The 22,577-nt window shown below is 47.3% G+C and overlaps 1 protein-coding gene across 1 annotated transcript in view; it reads right to left on the bottom strand.

Annotated features, from left to right (window-relative positions):
* LOC137622770 (uncharacterized) overlaps positions 1 to 22,577 on the bottom strand; it is a 76,458-nt gene that overhangs the window by 23,089 nt on the left and 30,792 nt on the right. Inside the window, exon 2 of the mRNA XM_068353357.1 lies at positions 8,893 to 9,043. Within this exon, the coding sequence (XP_068209458.1) occupies positions 8,893 to 9,015 (123 nt within the window). The 5' untranslated portion in view covers positions 9,016 to 9,043. The remainder of the gene's footprint in view (positions 1 to 8,892; positions 9,044 to 22,577) is intronic.

The following is a 22,577-nucleotide window of genomic DNA, read 5'->3' on the forward strand; positions in this document are numbered from 1 at the left end:
TTACTGCTAAATATACCAGAGAAAAAATGTAAAGGAGTGCTAGGTTAACTAGCTCGCTCACCTATTGGTGTCGGTATAAAATTGGGCGTATAACCAGAGGTCCCGCACTATTTAGATTAATCCACGACAGAGAACCCCAATAGAGGAGAGCCGTTCAACCTCACTCGGTACTACTACAATGCATCCGCTCAGAACCCCACTCCTTTTAGCACAACGATCAAAGTAACCCGCATTTTTCTGGTGCTCTCGATTTTGGATATTTTCTAGTGAATTATGGCTTCTTCGTCGGTTTCCCAGGAGACACCGTCTAAGTTAAGTACCAAGCTGGATTTTACTGTGTTTTGAGCAACCTAGATCGTTTAATATTTATATTATAGGAGTTATTCTCTTCGTTCATACCGATCTTGCTTGATTTCACTAGAGTTGGTACTCCTGTTTTTGAGAGCTTTTAATTTTCACTTGCGGTGTTACTATGTGTATTATTTTTATTATCAAATATTATTTGTTATTGTGAATATTCATTATTTAGCGTTTAGAATCCTCGTGGTTCAATTTTTGGGCCGATATTATTTACGTATCGCTATGGCTGCCGACCGTGCTAAGGCGGCAATGTTATTTTAGCCATCAGGTGTGTCTTTTGTGATTTAATTATTTATGTTGCATGCCTTGCCCAAAAATTTTCTATGTGTTTATTCATATATTTAACGCTATTATTATTATTATAATGAATATTTGTGCCATTACTCCGTTTGATCTGTCTGGTTGGGGATCGTCAGTTGGTAGCCCTGCTGCCTCGTATCACGTGATCCTCCCCCACGCTCCCCCTCTAGCTAGGTGGGAGGCTAGGCTTCTCGCCCCTCCACTAAGGGACCGTTGCCTTCCCTCCTTTTAGAGGGGGTAGTTAAGTGTTTATGGACTTTGTCCTCCGGGTGGCCCGGCGGTTTAGTCTCTGTCTAGTCTGGTTGGCCACCGGTCTACAGAGTTGGATCCCGGTGTACCCTATTTTATATTCACTTTTCATTCTGGCTTATGTTATACGAAACCCTCCGGGTTCGATTGGCAGTTCTTAGTTACAGTTCCGCCCCCCTATTATTTTATAACATTTCCTATGATGATTATATATGACAGATCACTACCCCGGAGTCCCTAAAGGAATTGGTATTGAATATACCTTTATTTCCCGGCCCGGGGTCTACCCCACCCCGGGAAATCAGACACTATGTGTCTTAATTCCTTGTTATTGCATCCTTTTTTATGCTCCCGGCTTGACCGGAATGGATGGCTATACTTTAGTTTCAAGTTAGACTTATGTTTAGGCCCGGGACCGGCGCCCCTATGTAAGACTATTACAGTTAAGCTCTAACCTTGCGTTAGACCTATGTTAGGCCCGGGTCCTCCGGACCCGCCCCTATTTAAAAAAAAAAAAAAAAAAAAAAATTTAAAATTTAAAAAAAAAAAAAAAAAGTACAGTTAAGCTCTAATCTTGTGTTAGACCTATGTTAGGCCCGGGTCCTCCGGACCCGCCCCTACTTAAAGACTAGTACAGTTAAGCTCTAATCTTGTGTTAGACCTATGTTAGGCCCGGGTCCTCCGGACCCGCCCCTACTTAAAAGAATAGTACAGTTAAGCTCTATTCTTGTGTTAGACCTATGTTAGGCCACTTAAAGAATAGTACAGTTAAGCTCTAATCTTGTGTTAGACCTATGTTAGGCCCGGGTCCTCCAGACCCGCCCCTACTTAAGAGAATTACAGTTTCTCATATACTATTCTTTTTACAGATGGTGCATTGTCTGACGCCGGCCTGTGCAGCTGTTCTGCACCAGCCTTGTGGCCACTCCGTCTGCCGATCTCACGCCCCTTGTGGGGTTCAACTGGAAGACGTTGTGGTATGGCACCCGGATAACTGTGTGATTTGCTTCGACCTCATCACTACCCTTGGATCTGACTCGGTGAGTCCCGTTGGCTATATTGCCTTCTTATTTTATTTACTATTAGTAAGATATCTATGGTCTTGAAGGACCATTGGGAGTCTCCCTTTTATAATTCCCACTATTATTTCAGGCATCCCCGGAGCAAAAGTCTGCGGCTCGGGCCACACTGAAGGTGTGGGTTGGTGGGTTTGCCCGGAATGTAAAGTCTAAGCGGCCGTACGTCCTATCTGAGGACTACTGCACCATGGTTTACCCCAACGCCAAGTCTTCAGCTGCTGTGGCTAGGCATGTGGCAGCTCCCATCATTGCCCACATTGATGCCACTATAACGGGTCTCATCGACCCAGAGCAAGATCCATCGGACGCCCCCGGAGGTCTGGAGGACAATGTTGCCTCCATGAACCTGGACGTCGAACCAATGTTGCTAGACGAGCCGGATACAGGTAGGGTGGTAAGTGAGGCAGGTGTGTCCGGCGCTGAGATTCCTATCCTCAGCCCCGCTCTTTCTTCTTCTTCTGATCGCTCTTCCTTTCTTGGATTTTCTGGGGACCGTGATTCGTCTCAACGTTCATACCCGGTTCCCCCTAAGGATAAGTCTACTTCAAGGACCTTACCCAAAGCTCGCAAGCCTCACAAGACTTCTCATGGCTCTAAACATGGTACGAACCCGTCTTCAAAGACCTCTGGTTCCTCCTCTAAGTCTCACGACCCGGGAGTTCCTTCCGCCCCTCCTGCTGCTAGCCCGGGCCTTTCCGAATCAGCTATGCTTCGCATCGTGTCGGAGATGCAGGCAAAGTTGGTTTCGGAGATGCAGTCGAGGATGGACACGATGTTCTCTAACTTCGGTCAGAGAATTGGGGCTTTAGAGCAAGGAGCTCCGGAGAGAGTCCAAAGCTCTCTCATACCGGATGCCTCTAAGCTCCCGCCGTTTGCCAAGAACAACCCCTAGCGGATGGCTCTTCATTCCCCGTTCTCAGACGGAATGTTGACTCTGGAGGGCCTTGGCACTCGTCCTCTAGAGGACTTTGAATTCTTTCCTCCGGGTCTGGCATTTCCATTTCTTGGTTATGCCAGACTTACCGAGGAAGCTTTAGTCCGATTAGACAAGGTCCCCAAAGAGACGGTCATCTTCCCGAAGGAGCAAGCCCAATCTGTTTGGGCCAGATTTTTGAATGACATCGGCTGCACTAACACCATGCTGACGCCTTATAAAAGCTCCTTTACGATGTTCTTAATGGACAAGACCACCTTGACTCCATGCGTCAATAAGGTGGCAGAGCTTGCCTTTCAATATGCTCTGGAGGAGAAGCCCTTGCCTCCCATCCGAGAGGTGGATCCAATCTCCCTCCTTCTTCCCTCAGGTATTGAGTGTTGGGACAACGTCCATACCACCTTTACCTCCGGCAAGCTTGCAGCAGACTGTGCCTCAGTCTTGTTTAGTGAGAAGCTTCCCCGTCTCCCGGAATCCCTCATTAAACAGGAATATGATTCCCGCCTACGTGTGGGCCGTACTCTAAACCTGGCCACATCCACGGAGTCGATAGCCTTGACTTACGATACGGAGAGTATTTTTAAGTCTCTCAACAAGGCTACGTTACAGTCTTTGTATTATGACTTGTATGACTTCGCTACTGCTAAACGCAGATGTCGCAAGCATGTTCTAGCTGAGGCGACGATTAGGCATGAACCTAATAAACTCATCCGGTCCTCCTGTTGGGGTTCAAATCTCTTCCCCGAGGATCTCGTAGAGGAAGTCTTGGCGGAGGCCACTAGGGTTAATCAGAGCCTTAAAGCCCGTTGGGGTTTGACCCCTAAACGCAAGTATGACCCCGCAAATTATCAAGCCCGGGGTAGGAAGAAGCTTAGACCATATACCTCCACCCAGTTCAGGCAACAACAGAGTGCTTCATCCAACTTCCGGCTGCCTCTTCCTCCATCTTCTGTTGCCCCTGCACAGCCTTCCACCTCTCGGGCTCCTTCGGATGACTATGTCACCGTTCTGCTACCTAAGAGCCAGCTTTCTGGTGCCTCCGCCACTTCCCCTGCCTTTAACCAGTCCTACGAGGCTCATAGCTCTTCCCAGAGTTATGGTAGAGGTAGAGGCTACCACCGTGGCTCTAACCAGAACAAAGGCAGGGGAAGAGCCTTTCGCAGAGGAAAGAACTTCCGAGGCGGACGTGGAGGCAACTCCTCAAACCAATACTGAGGTACAGCAGGTAGGGGGGAGGCTCTATGCCTTCCGCAACAAATGGAGGTTCAGTCCCTGGGCGTTCAGTATCATCTCCAAGGGACTAGGGTGGAGTTGGATCCAAGGACCTCCTCCTCCGAACAAATTTCGTCAACATTCCACTCCGGACCTGGTCGAATTTGTCCAGGATCTTTTACAAAAGAACGCCATACAAGAAACGAAACATCTGAAGTTTCAAGGTCGGCTGTTCAGTGTCCCGAAGAAGGATTCAGACAAGAGAAGAGTGATTCTAGATCTATCCCTTCTCAACTTGTCCATTCAATGCGACAAGTTTCGAATGCTTACCGTCTCGCAGGTGCGGACCTTACTTCCCCGTGGGGCCGTCACCACCTCTATCGATCTTACAGACGCCTACTATCACGTCCCGATAGCGAGACACTTCCGTCCGTACCTAGGCTTTCGCTTAGGGGACAAAAGTTACTCCTTCAAGGTGATGCCTTTCGGGCTCAACATTGCCCCAAGGATCTTCACAAAGCTAGCAGAAGTCGCTGTTCAGGAACTCAGGAATCAAGGGATTCAAGTAGTAGCCTATCTGGACGACTGGCTCATTTGGTCAGACACCTCCCAAAATTGCCTAAAAGCCACTCACAAAGTCATCCATTATCTTCAATCTCTAGGCTTCCAGATCAACTTCAAGAAGTCCCGTCTTCTTCCAAAATCGAAGTTCCAATGGCTCGGCCTGCAATGGGATCTTATATCTCATACTCTGTGTCTTCCCAGACCCAAGAGGTTAGAGATTGCAAGGAACACCAAACGCTTTCTCAAAGACAAAGTAAGTTCCAGACGACTCCAAGAGAAGATTTTGGGGTCCCTTCAGTTTGCCTCAGTGACGGATCTTCTTCTGAAGGCAAAATTGAAAGATATCAATCGTGTCTGGCGTTCGAGGGCGAACCGGAAGCTCCGGGACAGGAAAGTCCGCCTTCCTCCCATTCTACGGGAAAGACTTCTTCCTTGGACAAGAGCAAACAGTCTGTCAAAGTCAGTTCCCCTTCGATTTCCGCCTCCGGAATTAATCATTCACACAGACGCATCCCTATCAGGTTGGGGCGGCTATTCTCAGCTCAAGAAAGTTCAAGGTCTTTGGACTCCCTTGTTCCGCCATTTTCACATCAATGTGCTAGAGGCCATGGCAGTTCTTCTAACCCTGAAACGTCTCGCTCTTCCCAAGAAACAACACCTTCGTCTGGTCCTCGACAGCGAAGTGGTGGTCCGCTGCCTCAACAGAGGCGGGTCAAAGTCAGGGCCTCTGAACCATGTTCTAGTAGCCATATTCTCCCTAGCAGCCTCGAACCGTTGGCATCTTTCAGCTGTCCACCTGGCGGGAGTCCGGAATGTAGTGGCAGACGCCCTGTCCCGGACCTCCCCTCTAGAATCGGAATGGTCACTCGATCTAAAGTCATTTCGGTGGATTCTCTCTCAGGTTCCCGGTCTCCAAGTGGACCTCTTCGCCACGGAATCCAACCACAAATTGAGAGTATATGTGGCTCCCAATCTAGACCCTCAGGCTTACGCCACAGACGCCATGTCACAGAATTGGGACAACTGGGAAAAGATTTATCTCTTTCCCCCGGTGAATCTTTTGCTGAAAGTTCTAGACAAACTGAGATCCTTCAAGGGACAAGTAGCCTTGGTCGCACCCAACTGGCCCAAGAGCAACTGGTATCCTCTCCTGCGGGAGTTGAGATTATACCCTCGCCCGATACCCAATCCGGTTTTGTCTCAGATAGTACAAACACGCGTTGTGTACGCTTTCTCAAACATTCAGAGCGCCCTAACTTTATGGACTTTATGAAGTTTGCGGCTATGCATGGTGCCAATATTGATCCTCAAAACACCTTGTTCCTAGAATCGGATAAACGGGATTCCACCATCCGTCAGTATGACTCTGCAGTTAAAAAGTTGGCAAAATTTTTAATAGACTCAGACGTGAACTGTATGAACTTGAACCTTACAGTCACTTTCTTTAGATCTTTATTAGAATCAGGTCTGGCAGCCAATACTATCACCACTATTAAATCGGCTCTGAAAAAGATCTTCCTAGTGGGTTTTAACATAGACTTAACCGACTCTTTGTTAGCTTCAATTCCGAAAGCTTGTGCCAGACTGAAACCGGTTACTCGTCCTACCCCGGTGACCTGGTTCCTTAATGACGTACTCAAATTGGCTTCTGATACCATTAACAGTTCTTGTGGTTACATGCCCCTTCTCAGGAAAACACTTTTCCTAGTGAGCTTGGCTTCCGGGGCAAGAATTTCTGAATTGGCAGCCTTGTCGAGAGACCCGGGTCATATTGACTTTCTGCCTTCAGGAGAGGTCCTTCTTTCTCCTAACAAATTCTTTTTGGCTAAGAATGAAGACCCTCAAAACAGATGGACCTCCTGGAAAATTGTTCCCCTCACGCAAGATCCGTCGCTGTGCCCTGTCACTACTCTTAGGTCTTATCTATCCCGGACCTCCTCTAACTCCTCGGGGCCTCTATTCGTTAGAGAACAAGGCGGTACCATTACTATTAAAGGGATCAGGCAACAAATTTTGTATTTTATTAAACAAGCTAACCCTGACTCTTTTCCTCTTGCACATGATATCAGGGCGGTTGCCACCTCGGTGAACTTCTTTCACCACATGAATTTTACAGACCTTTCCAGGTATACAGGGTGGAAATCACCGTCAGTGTTCAAGAAACACTACCTAAACATTTGGAAGCCCTAAAATTTTCTACAGTAGCCGCAGGGAGCGTAGTTACTCACGAGTAACTCACAGGTTAATACCTTGACTCTTTATCTCTCCCTCTTACCTGCCTCATTTATACCCTATTGTATTCGTTGGTCGCGCACCTGAATACTGTTATTATATTTGTAAATTTTATGCTCCTGAGTATCTGTATATATTATCACTCACGGCATTATTATACCTACCTTATTGGATTTATGTTCATATTTAAGATACCCTTATAATTGTTTTTTGGTACTCATCTCTGATTAAAGCATCCTGTTTTTCTCTTACGCTTATGTTTTTTCCTTTATTTTGCAAGTTTGGTGACATTTTTCTCTTGTATAGATTCACTGGGCGGCACAGGTTCGAGCCCAGAAAAGGGATTTTGACGTAGGAAAAATCTATTTCTGGGCGAAGGACCTGTGCCGCCCAGTGAACCCTCCCAGCTCCTCTCCCTTGGAGTCCCCAAACTTTGGGTGCTAAGGAGTTGGGTTCTGAGCGGATGCATTGTAGTAGTACCGAGTGAGGTTGAACGGCTCTCCTCTATTGGGGTTCTCTGTCGTGGATTAATCTAAATAGTGCGGGACCTCTGGAATATACGCCCAATTTTATACCGACACCAATAGGTGAGCGAGCTAGTTAACCTAGCACTCCTTTACATTTTTTCTCTGGTATATTTAGCAGTAAATTACCTAAGAATAAGTGCTAAATGGAGCTTATTCACTGGGCGGCACAGGTCCTTCGCCCAGAAATAGATTTTTCCTACGTCAAAATCCCTTATATATATGACATATATGTTTTGATGTTGTTACTGTTTTTAGAATAATTTATTGTAAATTTTTTCTCATCATTTATTTATTTCCTTTCTTCACTGGGCTATTTTTCCCTGTTGGAGCCCTTGGGCTTATCCCATCTTGCTTTTACAACTAGGGTTGTAGTTTTTCTAATAATAATAATAATTACCAGGGATGATAATATCAAGTTCAGCTGATTAAAAACAATGGAGAGTTTAGAACTTCCAAGACAAACTGAAGAGCGACACCAGAGGGGTCTAAGATTCCCCTCTGAAGGGAGAGGATCTGCCAAGGTTAAAGAACCCTGCAGCACACTCCGAAGAGCTAATTCTCTGGAGGAGAGCTCCGGAAGGACAAAGCCCTGGATTAAAATCTGAAGAAGACACCCATAGCTGGTAGCAGTACCTTGCAAGGGGAAGATCCTCTGGAGGAGTCTCCCCCTGAAGGTCCCTGGACAAGCGAGAGCAGAACATATAAGCCCAAAGAGCTACTGCCTTCTTGGAAGGGCTGCTCCTGCGGGGACGGTTCTCCATGGGAAGGTTCACCTCAAAGTCTTAAGAGCTCCAACTAAAGCTGAAAAAGATTCCCATCAATAGGAAGACACTCCCACTTCCCAAAGGAAGTGTTAAGTGAGAGGTCATGGTAAAACCACCTCAAGGAAAACTCCACGAGCACTGAAGAGAGCTTTCCAAAGGACAACAATCACATAAGCCACCAAATCCAGTCCCACAAATGCCAGATATGGACGAAACTCAAAGGCTATGAACACACACACTTCTATGAGGCCCTTGGATATGGTCAAAGCCCCAGCAAGAACCTAGGGGAAGACACACTTCTTACATTTGAGAAGGCGCTGATCAGTCACCAGAGCCCCTCAAACAAATCATAAGCACAGTGGAAAATAAAGAAAAAAATTAAAATGCCCAAATTCCAATCACGAGAACATTTGTTCTCAATCACAACTTTGATCTAAGTGGATTTTCAACTGCCATATTCCAGCTTCTTTGTCATTTATTATCCTATAGTAAAAGACAATGGTTTGTATTCATGTAGGAACAAACACACATTTCACTGATCCTGTATTCTTATCAATGAGAATACATACTACTGTACTATACCTGAGACAAAATGCTGAAGAACATATCTTTTATACAGTACAATATGCAAAGAAAACAATCACTCTTCCAAATATTAAATTCATACATACCTTCTGAGGCTTTGAAAGATTGTTATAATGTTCTGATAAGACAGAAGGAATTGACATAGGAGAAAGAGTTGGCAGTCTAATCAGAGGCCGCTGAACTGTCGGCACAAGTTTCATTTCTTCCATGGTTCTAGTCTATTAAGAACCAGCTTCTCTGAAAAATAAAAATCATTAAAATATAGTTTCAAACAGAAAACAATACACTATAAATACGACAAATTTTGAAGTAATTTGTATAGTTCCTAACTATACAAAACTGAGCACTTTATTATGGATATGTGTTTTCAGAGTAGCTGGAATCTAGCCATAAACTTTTACGTGAGGTGTCAACGACCCTCTGCTAGTTAGCAGGGAACAGCTGGGGTAGACTGGCCAGACAGCTCTCATACCCTACTCACCAATTACATTACCACACTTTTGATTGTTGGCAGGACTTCTTGGGGGACAGGGGATGGTAGGACAAGTATGAGTAAAGAGCTCAGGTTTGTATAGTTAGGAAAAATAAAAATGCAGTACTTACAAATACATGTATGATAATTTTGTTAGTAATTTGTATTTTACCTAACTATACAATCCTGTAGCTCTTTATTAGGGAATATACTTTCAGCAAAGCTGAAACTAGCCATAAGACTTCTAGCGAGGTGTAACTACCCATTGCTAGTTAGCCCGGTCTGTAACCTTACAAATTCATGACGAGAACGTGTTCTTCATGATCTTCTCTTGACCTTTCCTGAGCTGACTATGAGTGCTACCACTCGGGAGCGAGCTCCAGTAGTTCTCTTGAGGTAGCACCTCAAGCTCCTCCCTGGGCAAAGTAGCGGTTGATATGGATCATCGGTTACACTACGAAGACTCCCAATACTGAAGGGTTCGAATCTGGGATTCATTCCTGTCGGATTTTTAGGCCTGGAGACACCCAGGAATGAAATTGAGTATTACCTCTCTCCATCGCCTTGAATGCGAGATGTCGTAGGAAAGACCATAAAGTTCACTGACTTGGCCAAAGTCAATGCGAGCAGAAAAACCATCTTCAATGTCAAGTGAAGATCTGACGTTGGCTTCCTGGATAGTAGGGGGCACTCTTCAGGGACCGAAGGACACAAACTCCGTTCCATGGAGGAGGGCTAACTTCTGATAGAGGACTGGTATGAAGAGGAAATGCTAACTTCTTTCAGCCTAAAGGTGAGGCTCAGGGGCAAGCGGTAGTCTTTCACTGCAAACCCAAGAGTTTTTCCTCCCAAAGGCATTCAGGGAACTCCGCAATTGCTTGAAAGTGGCATTGAGGGGAGAAGTACCCCATCCATGACACCATCCACAGAAGGCAGTCCACTTAGCCTGGTAAATATCAGCTGAAAATTTTCGGAGGCATACGGAACATCCTATTTGCAACTTGCTGCGAATGGCCTTTGTAAGATGCTAGATAGCTTTCAGTCATGAAGACGTAGGGATCCTACGGCTTTGTGGAAAAGTTCACAATCAGTTGCCTGAGTAGATCTTGTAGTGGAGGGATTTATCTCAGTACTTCCATCAGCAGCTGAAGAAGGTCCAGGAACCATTCTGCATTATGCCATAGCGGAGCTATGACAGTCATTGCTAGGTTTGCGGATGAGAACCCTTCTCAGCAGATGTAAACGTCAATGTTGTCCCACCGATGCTGGACTAGATCCTGCTATGGGGCATGGGGATCCAGGACTGAAGAACAGTAGAGCAGGAGCTCATTGTTCAGGGACGATCCAAACAGGTCCACTGTCAAGCTGACAGGGATACCGAGTTGTCTTCTGCTCATCCTAGCATTCCCATTGCTAGATGGCAATAGTGCTGCATAAAGGTACCGCCTTGTTTGTTCTATGTAAGCCATTACTGCGGTGTTGTTGCTCGTCAATACCACCGAGTGACCTGTCAGGAACTGATGGAACTACTGTAGGGCTAGGAAGGCTGCCCTCATCTCAGGACTCTTATGTGATGGTACCTTTCAGACTCTGACCAGAGCCCATGAGGTGCAGCATGTGGGCAACCCTCCCCCCTACTTCTTTTGATGCATCTGAAAGGAGTATCAATTACGGGGAAGGAAGGAGGAAGTCGACTCCTTGTCTGTCACCCACCATCTCGGGTCCAGCTTCTGCTCGGGTCCCACCTGAACCACCTGGATTTCAGCTGCCACTGAAGAGATTGGGTTTGTAGGAGTCCATTGTGGACTAGACAAACCAGAATCAAACGGTGACCTATGAGAAGTAACCACTGCTGGCTGGGAGCGCGTCTCATTGAAGTAAGAGATTTGCCAATTTCTTCCGGCTTTGGATCCCGTTGACTAAGGGAAGACTTTCTGCAGGCTGGTGTCGATGATCATGCCTACGATTAGCCGTCTCCAATAAGGAAGCAGGGAATACTTCTCGTGATTTACCACAAGCCTCAGATTGCAGCAAATTTGAGGAGTTTATCTCAGTGTTGAGGAGGAGAGTCTACCGAGTTGTTCCAGTCTTAGGAGACGGATGCCGATCCTGTAGGTCAGGTTGACACTAGGGTAAAAACTCTTGTGAAAACCTGAGGTGATGTCGAAAAACTGAAGAACAGCAACTTGAACTGGTAATGCCTAAATGATCCTTAGATATTTCCTAGATGGCAGATGTACTGGTATCTAGGAGTATGCATCCTAGGGGTCCAGCATGCCCAAGAAGTCCAGTGGTCTTATTGCTTGTTTGACCGTGTTTGTCATCTTCATGATGAACGGAATTTGTTGAACAAACTTATTCCAGGAGGAAAGGTCGAATACTGGAGACTTCTACAGGAAATTTGACCATAGAGCTCAAAGATATTTGACGAAACGACTAGTCATTCAATGATGATGTAACGCCTGAGTCCGGATGTCCATATGGATGTTCAGATTTGCGTAAATTACAGTAATGTATAGAGACCCGCCATCACACCTCAAAAGGTGAATGGGATGTGGAAATATGCATGCTCTTTGAAGCCGAGCTGCAGATTTTCTGCCCTATAGTTGACCTCAGTCACTTGGAGGGGTTAGCGAATGACTAGTGTTCGTGTAGGCCCTTGCAGGTGAAAGCTCTTCGTTCAACTTGGATCACCTGTTCGCGAGCTGGAGATTCATGGAAGTTGATCCCCAGTATTCCTGCGGGAGTTTGACCCCTGGTCAAACTCCCACGGGAATACTGGGGATCAACTTCCATGAATCTCCGGCTCGCGAACAGGTGATCCAAGTTGAACGAAGAGCTTTCACCTGCAAGGGCCTACACGAACACTAGTCATTCGCTAGCCCCTCCAAGTGACTGAGGTCTTATGTGATCCATCAATAGGATTCGCTAAAGAGACTCAAGGAGTCTTGTTGGTTGCACAAATCATGTTGGTTAAATAAGAGATGAGTACTCCGAACTCATAGGAGGGGATCACAGCCACTACGAAGTAAACCTAACTCGCAGACGAGAAATGTGTTACCCATATAGAAAACATCCGGCCGATGCTTCAGACTTCGTATTCCTACCGCTAGCTGAGAGAACTCAGGTTGAGGGAGGGCATCATCGTCAGGGCGCTGACGAACAAGATCAAGGTCAAACTGCGGGTTGGCCATATATAGCCTTACAAGAGGAGAATCCCGAGGATGGAGGGTTGAAGTTGCTTGTACAAGCCCTGGGGGAACCTGGGCCAACGGTGATAGGGTATAAGAGGAGAGGATTCCTTGAATCTATGTTTGCCATAGATCGTAAACATAAGAATGAGCTGATTCAATCCCTTAGAAAAAATGGGGACTATTGTCCTATGCAGGTGAGATGATCACAAGGAATCAGATCCTGAAACCGTGAAGTGATCCAAAGAGCTCTCTAACTAGTGGAGAGAAGTTAGGGAAAATAATCCCGATAGACTAATTTTCCCTCGAGTCTTGTTCCGATCACAGGAGAAGGCAGCAGGAGCAAGTACTGTAATCAGAAGACTTCTATTGTGGCAACCGCTGTGTAGAACTATGTTCTACCGGCCTGGTGAGGTCCAGCAATGTATGGGTGAGAGCGTATGTGTAGCTAATGTAGATCTTGTCATCCTATGAAGATGTTGACTTGTCAGGTAACCATACTGTATACCAAAACAAGTTACCTAAAGGTTAGAGAGAGGAAGCAGAGGAGGTGACGCAATTGCTATTGCACATGGCACATCAGCCCACTAGTAGTAGTAGTAGTAGTAGTACAGTAGTAGTAATGGGTCTGATGAACGTTCGTGAACGCTTATGAGAGCCAATGAAGGATTGAGCCATGTCAAGAGACAAAGCTTATATGGAAAAGTTGCATCAGGAATCCATTCCCACTGAACTTGTGTGAAAACAAGTTCCAAGTGGCAAGTGTGGTATTAAGCACCATGGCTGACACGTGTGCTGTGCCCCTCACATCCCTGGAGTGTTGAATTAGGTTCCAAGAAGAGAGTTTGTGCTAAACTCCCTCAACTGCATGTCATGGTAAGAGCTATTGAAGTAGTGCGACAGTAGAAACCGTAGGGTGAAGTTCTGTGTGCTGCTGCCGTCAAGAGTGCATTGAAGTAGCGTACACCTGTATGCTATCGCGGACACTAAGGCTAGCGTTGATGAGGTAGCGCTACGTTTTGCTCTGGATAGAGTCTAGCTTGTGTCATCTAGATGAGGAGACTTGCTAGGAGACTAGAAAAGCAATCGCTGAAGCAATAGTGCTTGAGCTCTATTGTGTATGACAAGAAGAGAAGAAGGAGTCTATTGCTGGGAAGAGCAGGTAGGATCGTAGCCGGTAGTGCTCTGCGATCCTTGCCAGAGAAGTTCTCCATCGAACGAAGTCGTTAAATTACCACCCCAAAAGTCCAGGCCTGGATTCTGAGTCTTGGCAACAAGCTCAGGGACGAAGCTGAAGTTTACCTCTACCCATCCTCTTGAATGGGCGACGTCAAATGAAAGACCCTGAAGTTTGCTAACTATTTTGGCTGAGGCCAAGGGGAGCAGGAACACCGTCTTCCAGGTTAGAAGGCAAACCATCGCCTGTCATAATGGTTCGTACGGAGATCCTTCTAGAGACCAAAGAACTTGAACCTCGTGCCATGAAGGAGGTCTCGCTTCTAAGTGAGGATGGAAGTTTTAAAGATGAGAAAAGGCCCATTCCTTTCAGTTTAAAGGTGGGACTCAAGCTTGAGTGATAACCTTTAACAGCTAAAACCAAAAGATGCATTTCCTCCCTCAATACACGAGAAATTCAGCTATTGCTGGAATAGTGGTATTGAATGGATTCAGACCCCTTTCACCTACCACAAAAGACGTTCCACTTCGCCTGGTGGAATGAAGCTGATAACTTTCGCAGCTATTTAGACATTCCCTTCGCGACCTGTTGCAAAAAACCTCTCTGAGAAAGATGCTGGATAGTCTCCAGGTGTGAAGGTGTAGCGAGGCTATTGCCTTGTGGAAATGTTGACATCTGGTTGTCTGAGCAGATTGTGTCGTGGAGGAAGTTCTCTTAGGGGCTCTGTCAGGAGCAGCAAAAGGTCCGGGAACCATTCAGAGTGAGGCCATAGCGCAGCTATGAGGGTTATTGAAAGATTGACCGATGTTCTAATCTTGTTGAGTACTCTTCTCATCAGACAAAACGGTGGAAATGCATATACATCAATGTTGTCCCACCGGTGTTGGAATGCATCTTGCCAGAGCCTTGGGATCTCGGACTAGGGAGCAGTCCAACGGGAGCCTGAAGTTCAAGGCCGTTGCCAACAGGTCCACAGTCGAGGAACCCCACTAAGTCCTGACTTTATTGGCTACTAGATGATCCAATCACCATTTGGAACCCAATATCTGCGATGCTCTACTCAGATTGTCGACAAGCACATTCATCTTGCCTGGAATGAAGCGTGCTGATAGTGAGACCGAGTGAACTTCTGCTCATCTCAGTATCTATACTGCTAGATGGGATAAGGGTTGCAAAAAAGTACCTCCTTGCTCCTTGATGTAAGCCACTACCGTGGTGTTGTCACTCATCACCACCACTGCGTGAACCGCCAAGAACTGGTGGAACTTTTGAAGGACCAGAAAAACGGCCTTCATCTCTAGTAGATTTATGTGAAGGTACTACTGTACTCAGATTCTGACCAAAGGTCTGAGGCCGTGTGGTGCAGCACATGGGAACACGCCCCCCTTCTTTTGATGCGTCCAAGAACAGCATCATATCTGCAGGAGGGATGAGAAGATCAACACCCTTCAGCATTTTCTCATCTGCCAGCCACCATTCGAGATCAGTCTTTTCCTCTAATTCCATGGGAATCAGACTGTCCGGGGAATCGAAGGCCTGATTCCAATTGGACTTCAAATGGCACTGGAGAAATCAAATCTTGAGGCGACCAATGGGAACTAGACGGGCCAAGGATGATAGATGTCTGAGGAGACAGCCCCTTCCTGGCTGGGAGTTCTTCTCATTTGAGGAAAGGCCTTGCAACTTTCCTCAGCCTTGCTATCCTGTCATCTGATGGGAAAGCTTTGTGTTGTTTGGTGACTAATACCCTGCCCAGGTATACCAGTCTTTCAGTGGGAAGAGGGAAGACTTCTTGAGATTACCATGATCCCCAGATCTTGGCAAAGTCTCAGAAGTTTGTGTCGGTGCTGACAAAGGGTTACCACCAAGTCTGTTAGGATTAGCCAGTCGTCCAGGTAACGAAGGAGACAGATGCCGAACCTGGGAGCCCAAGATGGCACCAGGGCAAACACTCTTGTGAAGACCTGAGGTAATGTGGAAAGGCCAAAATACAGTACCTTGAACTGGTATGTCTTGTTGTCAATGTTGAATCTCAGATACTTCCTTGAAGACGGATGGATAGGGATCTGGAAGTATGCGTCCTTTAGATCCAGTGTACACATGAAGGCCTGTGGTCTTATCGCTAGACTGACCGTGTCTGCCGTCTCCATACAGAATAAAGTCTGTTCGACAAACTTGTTCAGAGCTGAGAGATCAGTGACTGGTCTCCAGCCTTCAGACGCCTTTTTCACAAGATAGAGTCGACTGAAGCAGCTTGGGGAACTGTCAAGGAGCTCCTGGAGAGAGCCCTTCTCCATCATGGTCTGGACTTCAGCCCAAAGGGCCTGCCCCTTTGCTGATCCCATCGCATAGGAGCTCACAAGCACTGGATTCTTGTTCAGTGGAGGGAGAGATGAAACGAATGGGACGCGATACCCTGAACGGATCACAGAGATCGTCCAAGATTCAGCCCCGAGCTACATCCACCTGGTCCAGCAGCTTTGTAAGTATTCTCCTACTGGTGGACAAGCAGGGAGATGGCCTCTCGTAGCATCTGCAGTTTTTACCACCACCTCTCTGATGTTTTTCTCCACGATTGGACTTGTTGCCTTTCCCGTCCTTGACAGGAAAGGGCTTCTAAGACACCTTCGTTTTCGATACCACTGCCGTTTTAATAGTTGATGGTTTTGTATGGCTGATCTTTGGAAGTGCTAGAGGTCTGTAAGGCCAAGCTCTTAAGGCCCTAATAAAAAGGGAACCTGTGTTGGACTTCCTCCACCTCTTCGCAACCTCGGAACCTAATGATCACAGCATTAGGGACCTGGTGGTGAAACCTCTCAGCCACCGCATCCTTTCGGGCAAAAGCCTGGTGTGACGGAGAATGTTGAGACGAGATCAGAGACGGAGACGAAGGTCAGTAACCAGAGGAGAAAGGATGGACAGTTTCTCCAGAAGAAGACTGAGACGACGAACAGGTGAAAGGACTCTTGCTGCCGGCCGACGATGTACGAGCATGGGATCGGCAGGCTGATCAACAGCAGGCCGCAAAAGAGGAGACTCTATGCGAGACCCTTTACTGGAAAAAAAAACACTCATCGGAGAGACGTGCCTCGGACTTTGCTCTCCTCTCCCGAAGGATATTCATTAGGGGAAGGAGCATAGACCTCGGCGGTGGAGAAGACGACGCAGTAGCCGGAGCTGCTGGCAGGGCAGCAGACGAGCTCTCCGAAACAACAGCGTTGACAACGTACAAGGGGTCGATGTCCGACGCTAATGGAGTTGACGAGCTACCGCTGAGCGAGTGGCAGGGCGGTGAATCGACAACACTCGAGGAGGCGATTCATGAATCGCTGGACGTTTCAAACTGGTGTTAGCCCACAGGGTCACTAAAGTACCTGGTGGGCCAGAGAACCAATGGTGCAGGTGCCAGAGAGAAGGAAGGTCTCCAAAGCCTTCCTCGTACAACGGTGAACAATAGTTAACCACCCTACCTTCCTAGCAGCCACAGCCACAGCCTTTGATGGCTGCAGTTGGTGATCCTCTTTGCATGAGGATATGACGGCCGCTGAAGAGTTGGAGAGCGTCGAGAAACCTCCTGCTCAAGACGCGATGGTGATTGCCAACATGAAGAACGATGACTCGATGATTGATAAGAGGGAGAGTGTCCCCGCGTTGACGAGCGATACTGCGATAACGCGGGATCGATCGTTACCACTGAACGAGATGCAGGTCAGTGTGTCGACGATCCTTGAGTAGGCGACTCAAGCGTAGGTAGCTGAGCGTGAAGGCTGACCGATGAGAGATGATTCACGCTGAAGTGAATCACGAACAGGTGGGTGAATGCATTCCGGAGGAAAGCGACGCGATGATTTGGGAATGCTCCGAGCTACGGCTGAACGCTGGTTTGTTAAGTGACGGATGAGCAATTCCCGAGACGGTGAAGGCCTAAGTGATGCGTGTGGTCGCTGAGGTGAACGCTGTTGGTAAGACAATTGCTGATGAGCAAACGATTTCCGAGGTAGTGAAAGAGCAGGCGATTCTCGTGTCGTTCTCGGCGATTCTTGTGTAGCAGAAGCTTGACGAGAGGTCGAATGCGTAAGCGATTCACTTGTAACTGAAGACTAGGGTGGTACACGAGTTGTCGATCGTTGACGATGGTCAGGCGAACCACAAGCTGATTGAAGTGTCAGCGATTCACGTGTATCCGAACGCTTAAGTGGTACACGAAATGTCGATCACCGACAATGGTCAGGCAATTAACAAGCTGATGGAAGCGTCAGCGATTCACGCTCTGCCGGATGATGGTGAGACTGTCAAGCAGGTGAGCATTGTGAAGGCTGAGCGATTCACGCCCTGAATGGCGATTGCATCCCGAAGGAGAGAGACGCGTTAGACTGAAACGCTCTGAGCAAAAGCCGAGCGCTGGCTTGTTGAGCGACAGAGTTTAAGCATCAACGAACTATGAATCACTGGACAAGGAGGTGGGCCGATGATTCACGCACCGTTGGGCGTTTTACGCTCTGACGGTAATTGACGCATTTCAGTTACGAGACGCGTGAGAATGCTGTTGGGTAGGAGAACAAAGTTCCCGACGCTTCCGAACAGCTGGAACAGCACACCATTGTCGAGCTGCAAGCCATTCACGAGAGGGATACGGAAGAGCAAGTGGCTGTCGCACTGCAGGCGATTCTCGCGTAGAAGGCGAATTACGAGAGGTTGAACGAGCAGGCGATTATCGAACTGCAAGCGATTCTCGTGTAGCAGGGGATTTACAAGGGGTTGAACGAGTCATCAGCCATACGCAATGGCAAGGCGATCTACGAGCTGACGGGATGGTGGGCAATTCTTGAGTTGAAGGTCCATGGTTAACTACATAGAGCAGATGCCTGACGAGACGGAAAACGCTGCCGATAAAAAGCAGCTGAGAACTCAGGCAGAGAAAGGTGACCCTCGTGAGGCGACACATACTGTACTCAGGAGGAGATTGAGAACTAACCCTAGCACGAACCGAAGTTCATTGAGGTAAGGCCAATAATGGAAGTGAAGGTCGGGAACCAAAAGAGGCAGGCTGGGCAAGTTCCTCCAAAGAGGAAGAATGCGGAGGCGAACATGTGAAGAGGTGTCTCTTCGCCAATGGAGCAGGAGCACCCTGAAGGCGAAGAGAAGAATGAACACGGCGTTGACTCCTGCCACCAACCCGACGTCAAACAGCAACCTATACATCAGCAAGCTGACTCCGAAGAGGAGTCTCTATGAGAGCCCCTTCACTAGAAAGGGGAGCCCTCGCAAAAGAGACATAATGATGATGAAGGGAAGTTTTCCTTCGGAAGAGAGAAACAGAGCCAAACATCTGGGGAGGAAAACTCTCCATCGGCAGGGAAAGAAATCCAACCGCTGGAGGCGGACCTCCAGGCAGCGCTCTTTGTTTTTTATCAACAGGCCTTGTTCAAGTTGAAGGTCTGCATCAAGTGTTACCTGAGAAAACGTATTCGGAGCTAGTTCCTAGAGTTTAGCATGATGATCAGGAGCTGCCGCAGGCGCAGAACAGGAAAGTGATGGCACAGTGACAGCAGATTCCTTAGGGACAAAAGGCACTGCTTTTCTACGTCTACTATCATAGCCGAAAGAAGAAGAACAGCATCGTTAACTGAGGAAAAATATGACAAATTCGAAGATAATTTGTATTTTTCCTAACCATACAAACCTTAGCTATTTACATTGGGTTTACCTTTTAGCGTAGCTGAAATGGCGAGCCATTAGAATTTAACGAGGGTGTATTACCCCCGCGCTAGTTAGCGGGGGGGGTAGGGGAGTGGTAGCTAGCTACCCCTCCCCCCCTCACACACCGGTGAAGCTCACTTTCACTTAGAGGTAGGACTTGCCTTGGGGGACAGGGCTGGCGGGCAAATATGTGTAAATAGCTAAGGTTTGTATGGTTAGGAAAAATGTTATTTTCATTAGTAAAATAAATTTTTGAATATACTTACCCGATAATCATGTAGCTGTCAACTCTGTTGCCGACAGAAATCTACGGTCGGGATACGCCAGCGATCGCTATACAGGTGGGGGTGAACACCACAGCGCCATCTGTGGTCAGGTACTCCAGTACTTCTTGTCAACACCACCTCAATTTTTTCCTCGGTCCACTGGTTCTCTATGGGGAGGAAGGGTGGGTCAATTAAATCATGATTATCGGGTAAGTATATTCAAAAATTTATTTTACTAATGAAAATAACATTTTTCAATATTAATCTTACCCGATAATCATGTAGCTGATTCACACCCAGGGTGGTGGGTGGAGACCAGCATACATGTTAACAAAGAAGCTAAGTATCCCGTATTTTATTTTATTAGTTATTCAAAAATAACATAAAATAAATAAGTACCTGGTAAGGAAGACGACTTGAACCATTACTCTGCCTTTATTAAGTACGTCTTTCTTACTGAGCGTAGCGGTCCTCTTAGGATGCTGAACGACTCTTAGGTGCTGAAGTATAAAGGGCTGCAACCCATACTAAAGGACCTCATCACAACCTTTAACCTCGGCGCTTCTCAAGAAAGAATTGACCACCCGCCAAATCAACAAGGATGTGGAAGGCTTCTTAGCCGACCGTACAACCCATAAAAAGTATTCAAGAGAAAGGTTAAAAAGGTTATGGGATTATGGGAATGTAGTGGCTGAGCCCCCGCCTACTACTGCATTCGTTGCTACGAATGGTCCCAGGGTGTAGCAGTTCTCGTAAAGAGACTGGACATCTTTGAGATAGAATGATGCGAACACTGACTTGCTTCTCCAATAGGTTGCATCCATAACACTCTGCAGAGAACGGTTCTGTTTGAGGGCCACTGAAGTAGCCACAGCTCTCACTTCATGTGTCCTTACCTTCAGCAAAGCAAGGTCTTCTTCCTTCAGATGAGAATGTGCTTCCCTAATCAGGAGCCTGAATAGGTAAGAAACTGAGTTCTTAGACCTTGGAAGAGAAGGCTTCTTGATAGCACACCATAAGGCTTCTGATTGTCCTCGTAAAGGTTATGACCTTTTTAGATAGTACCTAAGAGCTCTAACTGGGCAAAGTACTCTCTCCAGTTCGTCCCCCACCAAGTTAGACAGGCTTGGGATCTCGAACGACTTAGGCCAAGGACGTGAAGGAAGCTCGTTTTAGCAAAAAACCGAGCTGCAAGGAACATGTAGCCGTTTCAGATGTGAAAACTATGTTCCTGCTGAAGGCGTGGATCTCACTTACTCTTTTAGCTGTTGTCAAGCACACGAGGAAAAGAGTTTTTAATGTGAGGTCCTTAAAAGAGGCTGATTGGAGAGGTTCAAATCTTGATGACATAAGGAACCTTAGGACCACGTCTAGATTCCAGCCTGGAGTGGACAACCGACGTTCCTTTGAGGTCTTAAAAGACCTAAGGAGGTCCTGTAGATCTTTGTTGGTGGAAAGATCCAAGCCTCTGTGGCGGAAAACCGCTGCCAACATACTTCTGTAACCCTTAATCGTAGGAGCTTAAAGGGATCTTACGTTCCTTAGATGTAACAGGAAGTCAGCAATCTGGGTTACAGTGGTACTGGATGAGGAAACTGCATTGGCCTTGTACCAGCTTCGGAAGACTTCCCCTTTAGACTGATAGACTCTGAGAGTGGATGTCCTCCTTGCTCTGGCAATCGCTCTGGCTGCCTCCTTCGAAAAGCCCCTAGCTCTTGAGAGTCTTTCGAAAGTCTGAAGGCAGTCAGACGAAGAGCGTGGAGGTTTGGATGTACCTTCTTTAATTGAGGTAGACGTAGAAGGTCCACTCCTAGAGGAAGAGTCCTGGGAATGTCGACCAGCCATTGCAGTACCTCTATGAACCATTCTCTCGCGGGCCAGAGCGGAGCCAACCAACGTCAGCCGTGTCCCTTTGCGAGAGGCGAACTTCTGAAGTACCCTGTTGACAATCTTGAACGGCGGGAATGCATACAGGTCGAGATGGGACCAATCCAGCAGAAAAGCATCCACGTGAACTGCTGCTGGGTCTGGAATCGGAGAACAATACAACGGGAGCCTCTAGGTTATCGAGGTAGCGAACAGATCTATGGTTGGCTGACCCCACAGGGCCCAAAGTCTGCTGCAAACATTCTTGTGAAGGGTCCACTCTGTGGGGATGACCTGACCCTTCCGGCTAAGGCGATCTGCCATGACATTCATATCGCCCTGAATGAACCTCGTTACCAGCGTGAGCTTTCGATCTTTTAACCAGATGAGGAGGTCCCTTGCGATCTAGAACAACTTCCACGAATGAGTCCCTCCCTGCTTGGAGATGTAAGCCAAGGCTGTGGTGTTGTCAGAGTCCACCTCCACCACCTTGTTAAGCTGGAGGGACTTGAAGTTTATCAAGGCCAGATGAACCGCCAACAGCTCCTTGCAATAGATGTGAAGTGTCCTTTAGCTCCTGATTCCATGTTCCCGAGCATTCCTGTCCGTCCAAAGTCGCACCCCAGCCCGTGTCTGATGCGTCAGAGAAGAGACGGCGGTCGGGTTTCTGAACAGCCAAAGGTAGACTTCCTTGAGAAGAAAGCTGTTCTTTCACCACGTGAGAGTAGACCTCCTCTCTTCGGAAACAGGAACTGAGATCGTCTCTAGCGTCATGTCCTTTATCCAGTGAGCCGCTAGATGATACTGAAGGGGGGGAGGTGGGGTCTCCCTAACTCGATGAACAGGGCCAGCGATGAAAGTGTCCCTGTTAGACTCATCCACTACCTGACTGAGCATCGGTTCCTTCTCAGCATGCTCTGGATGCAATCTAGGGCTTAGTATATCTTTGGGGCCGACGGAAAAGCCCGAAAAGCTCGACTCTGAAGATCCATACCCAGGTAGACAATGGTCTGGGATGGGACGAGCTGGGACTCCTCAAAATTGACCAGGAGGCCCAGTTCCTTGGTCAGATCCATAGTCCATCTGAGAATCTCCAGAC

The sequence above is a fragment of the Palaemon carinicauda genome, chromosome 29 (genome assembly GCF_036898095.1).
Source record: "Palaemon carinicauda isolate YSFRI2023 chromosome 29, ASM3689809v2, whole genome shotgun sequence".
Taxonomy (NCBI): Eukaryota; Metazoa; Arthropoda; class Malacostraca; order Decapoda; family Palaemonidae; genus Palaemon; species Palaemon carinicauda.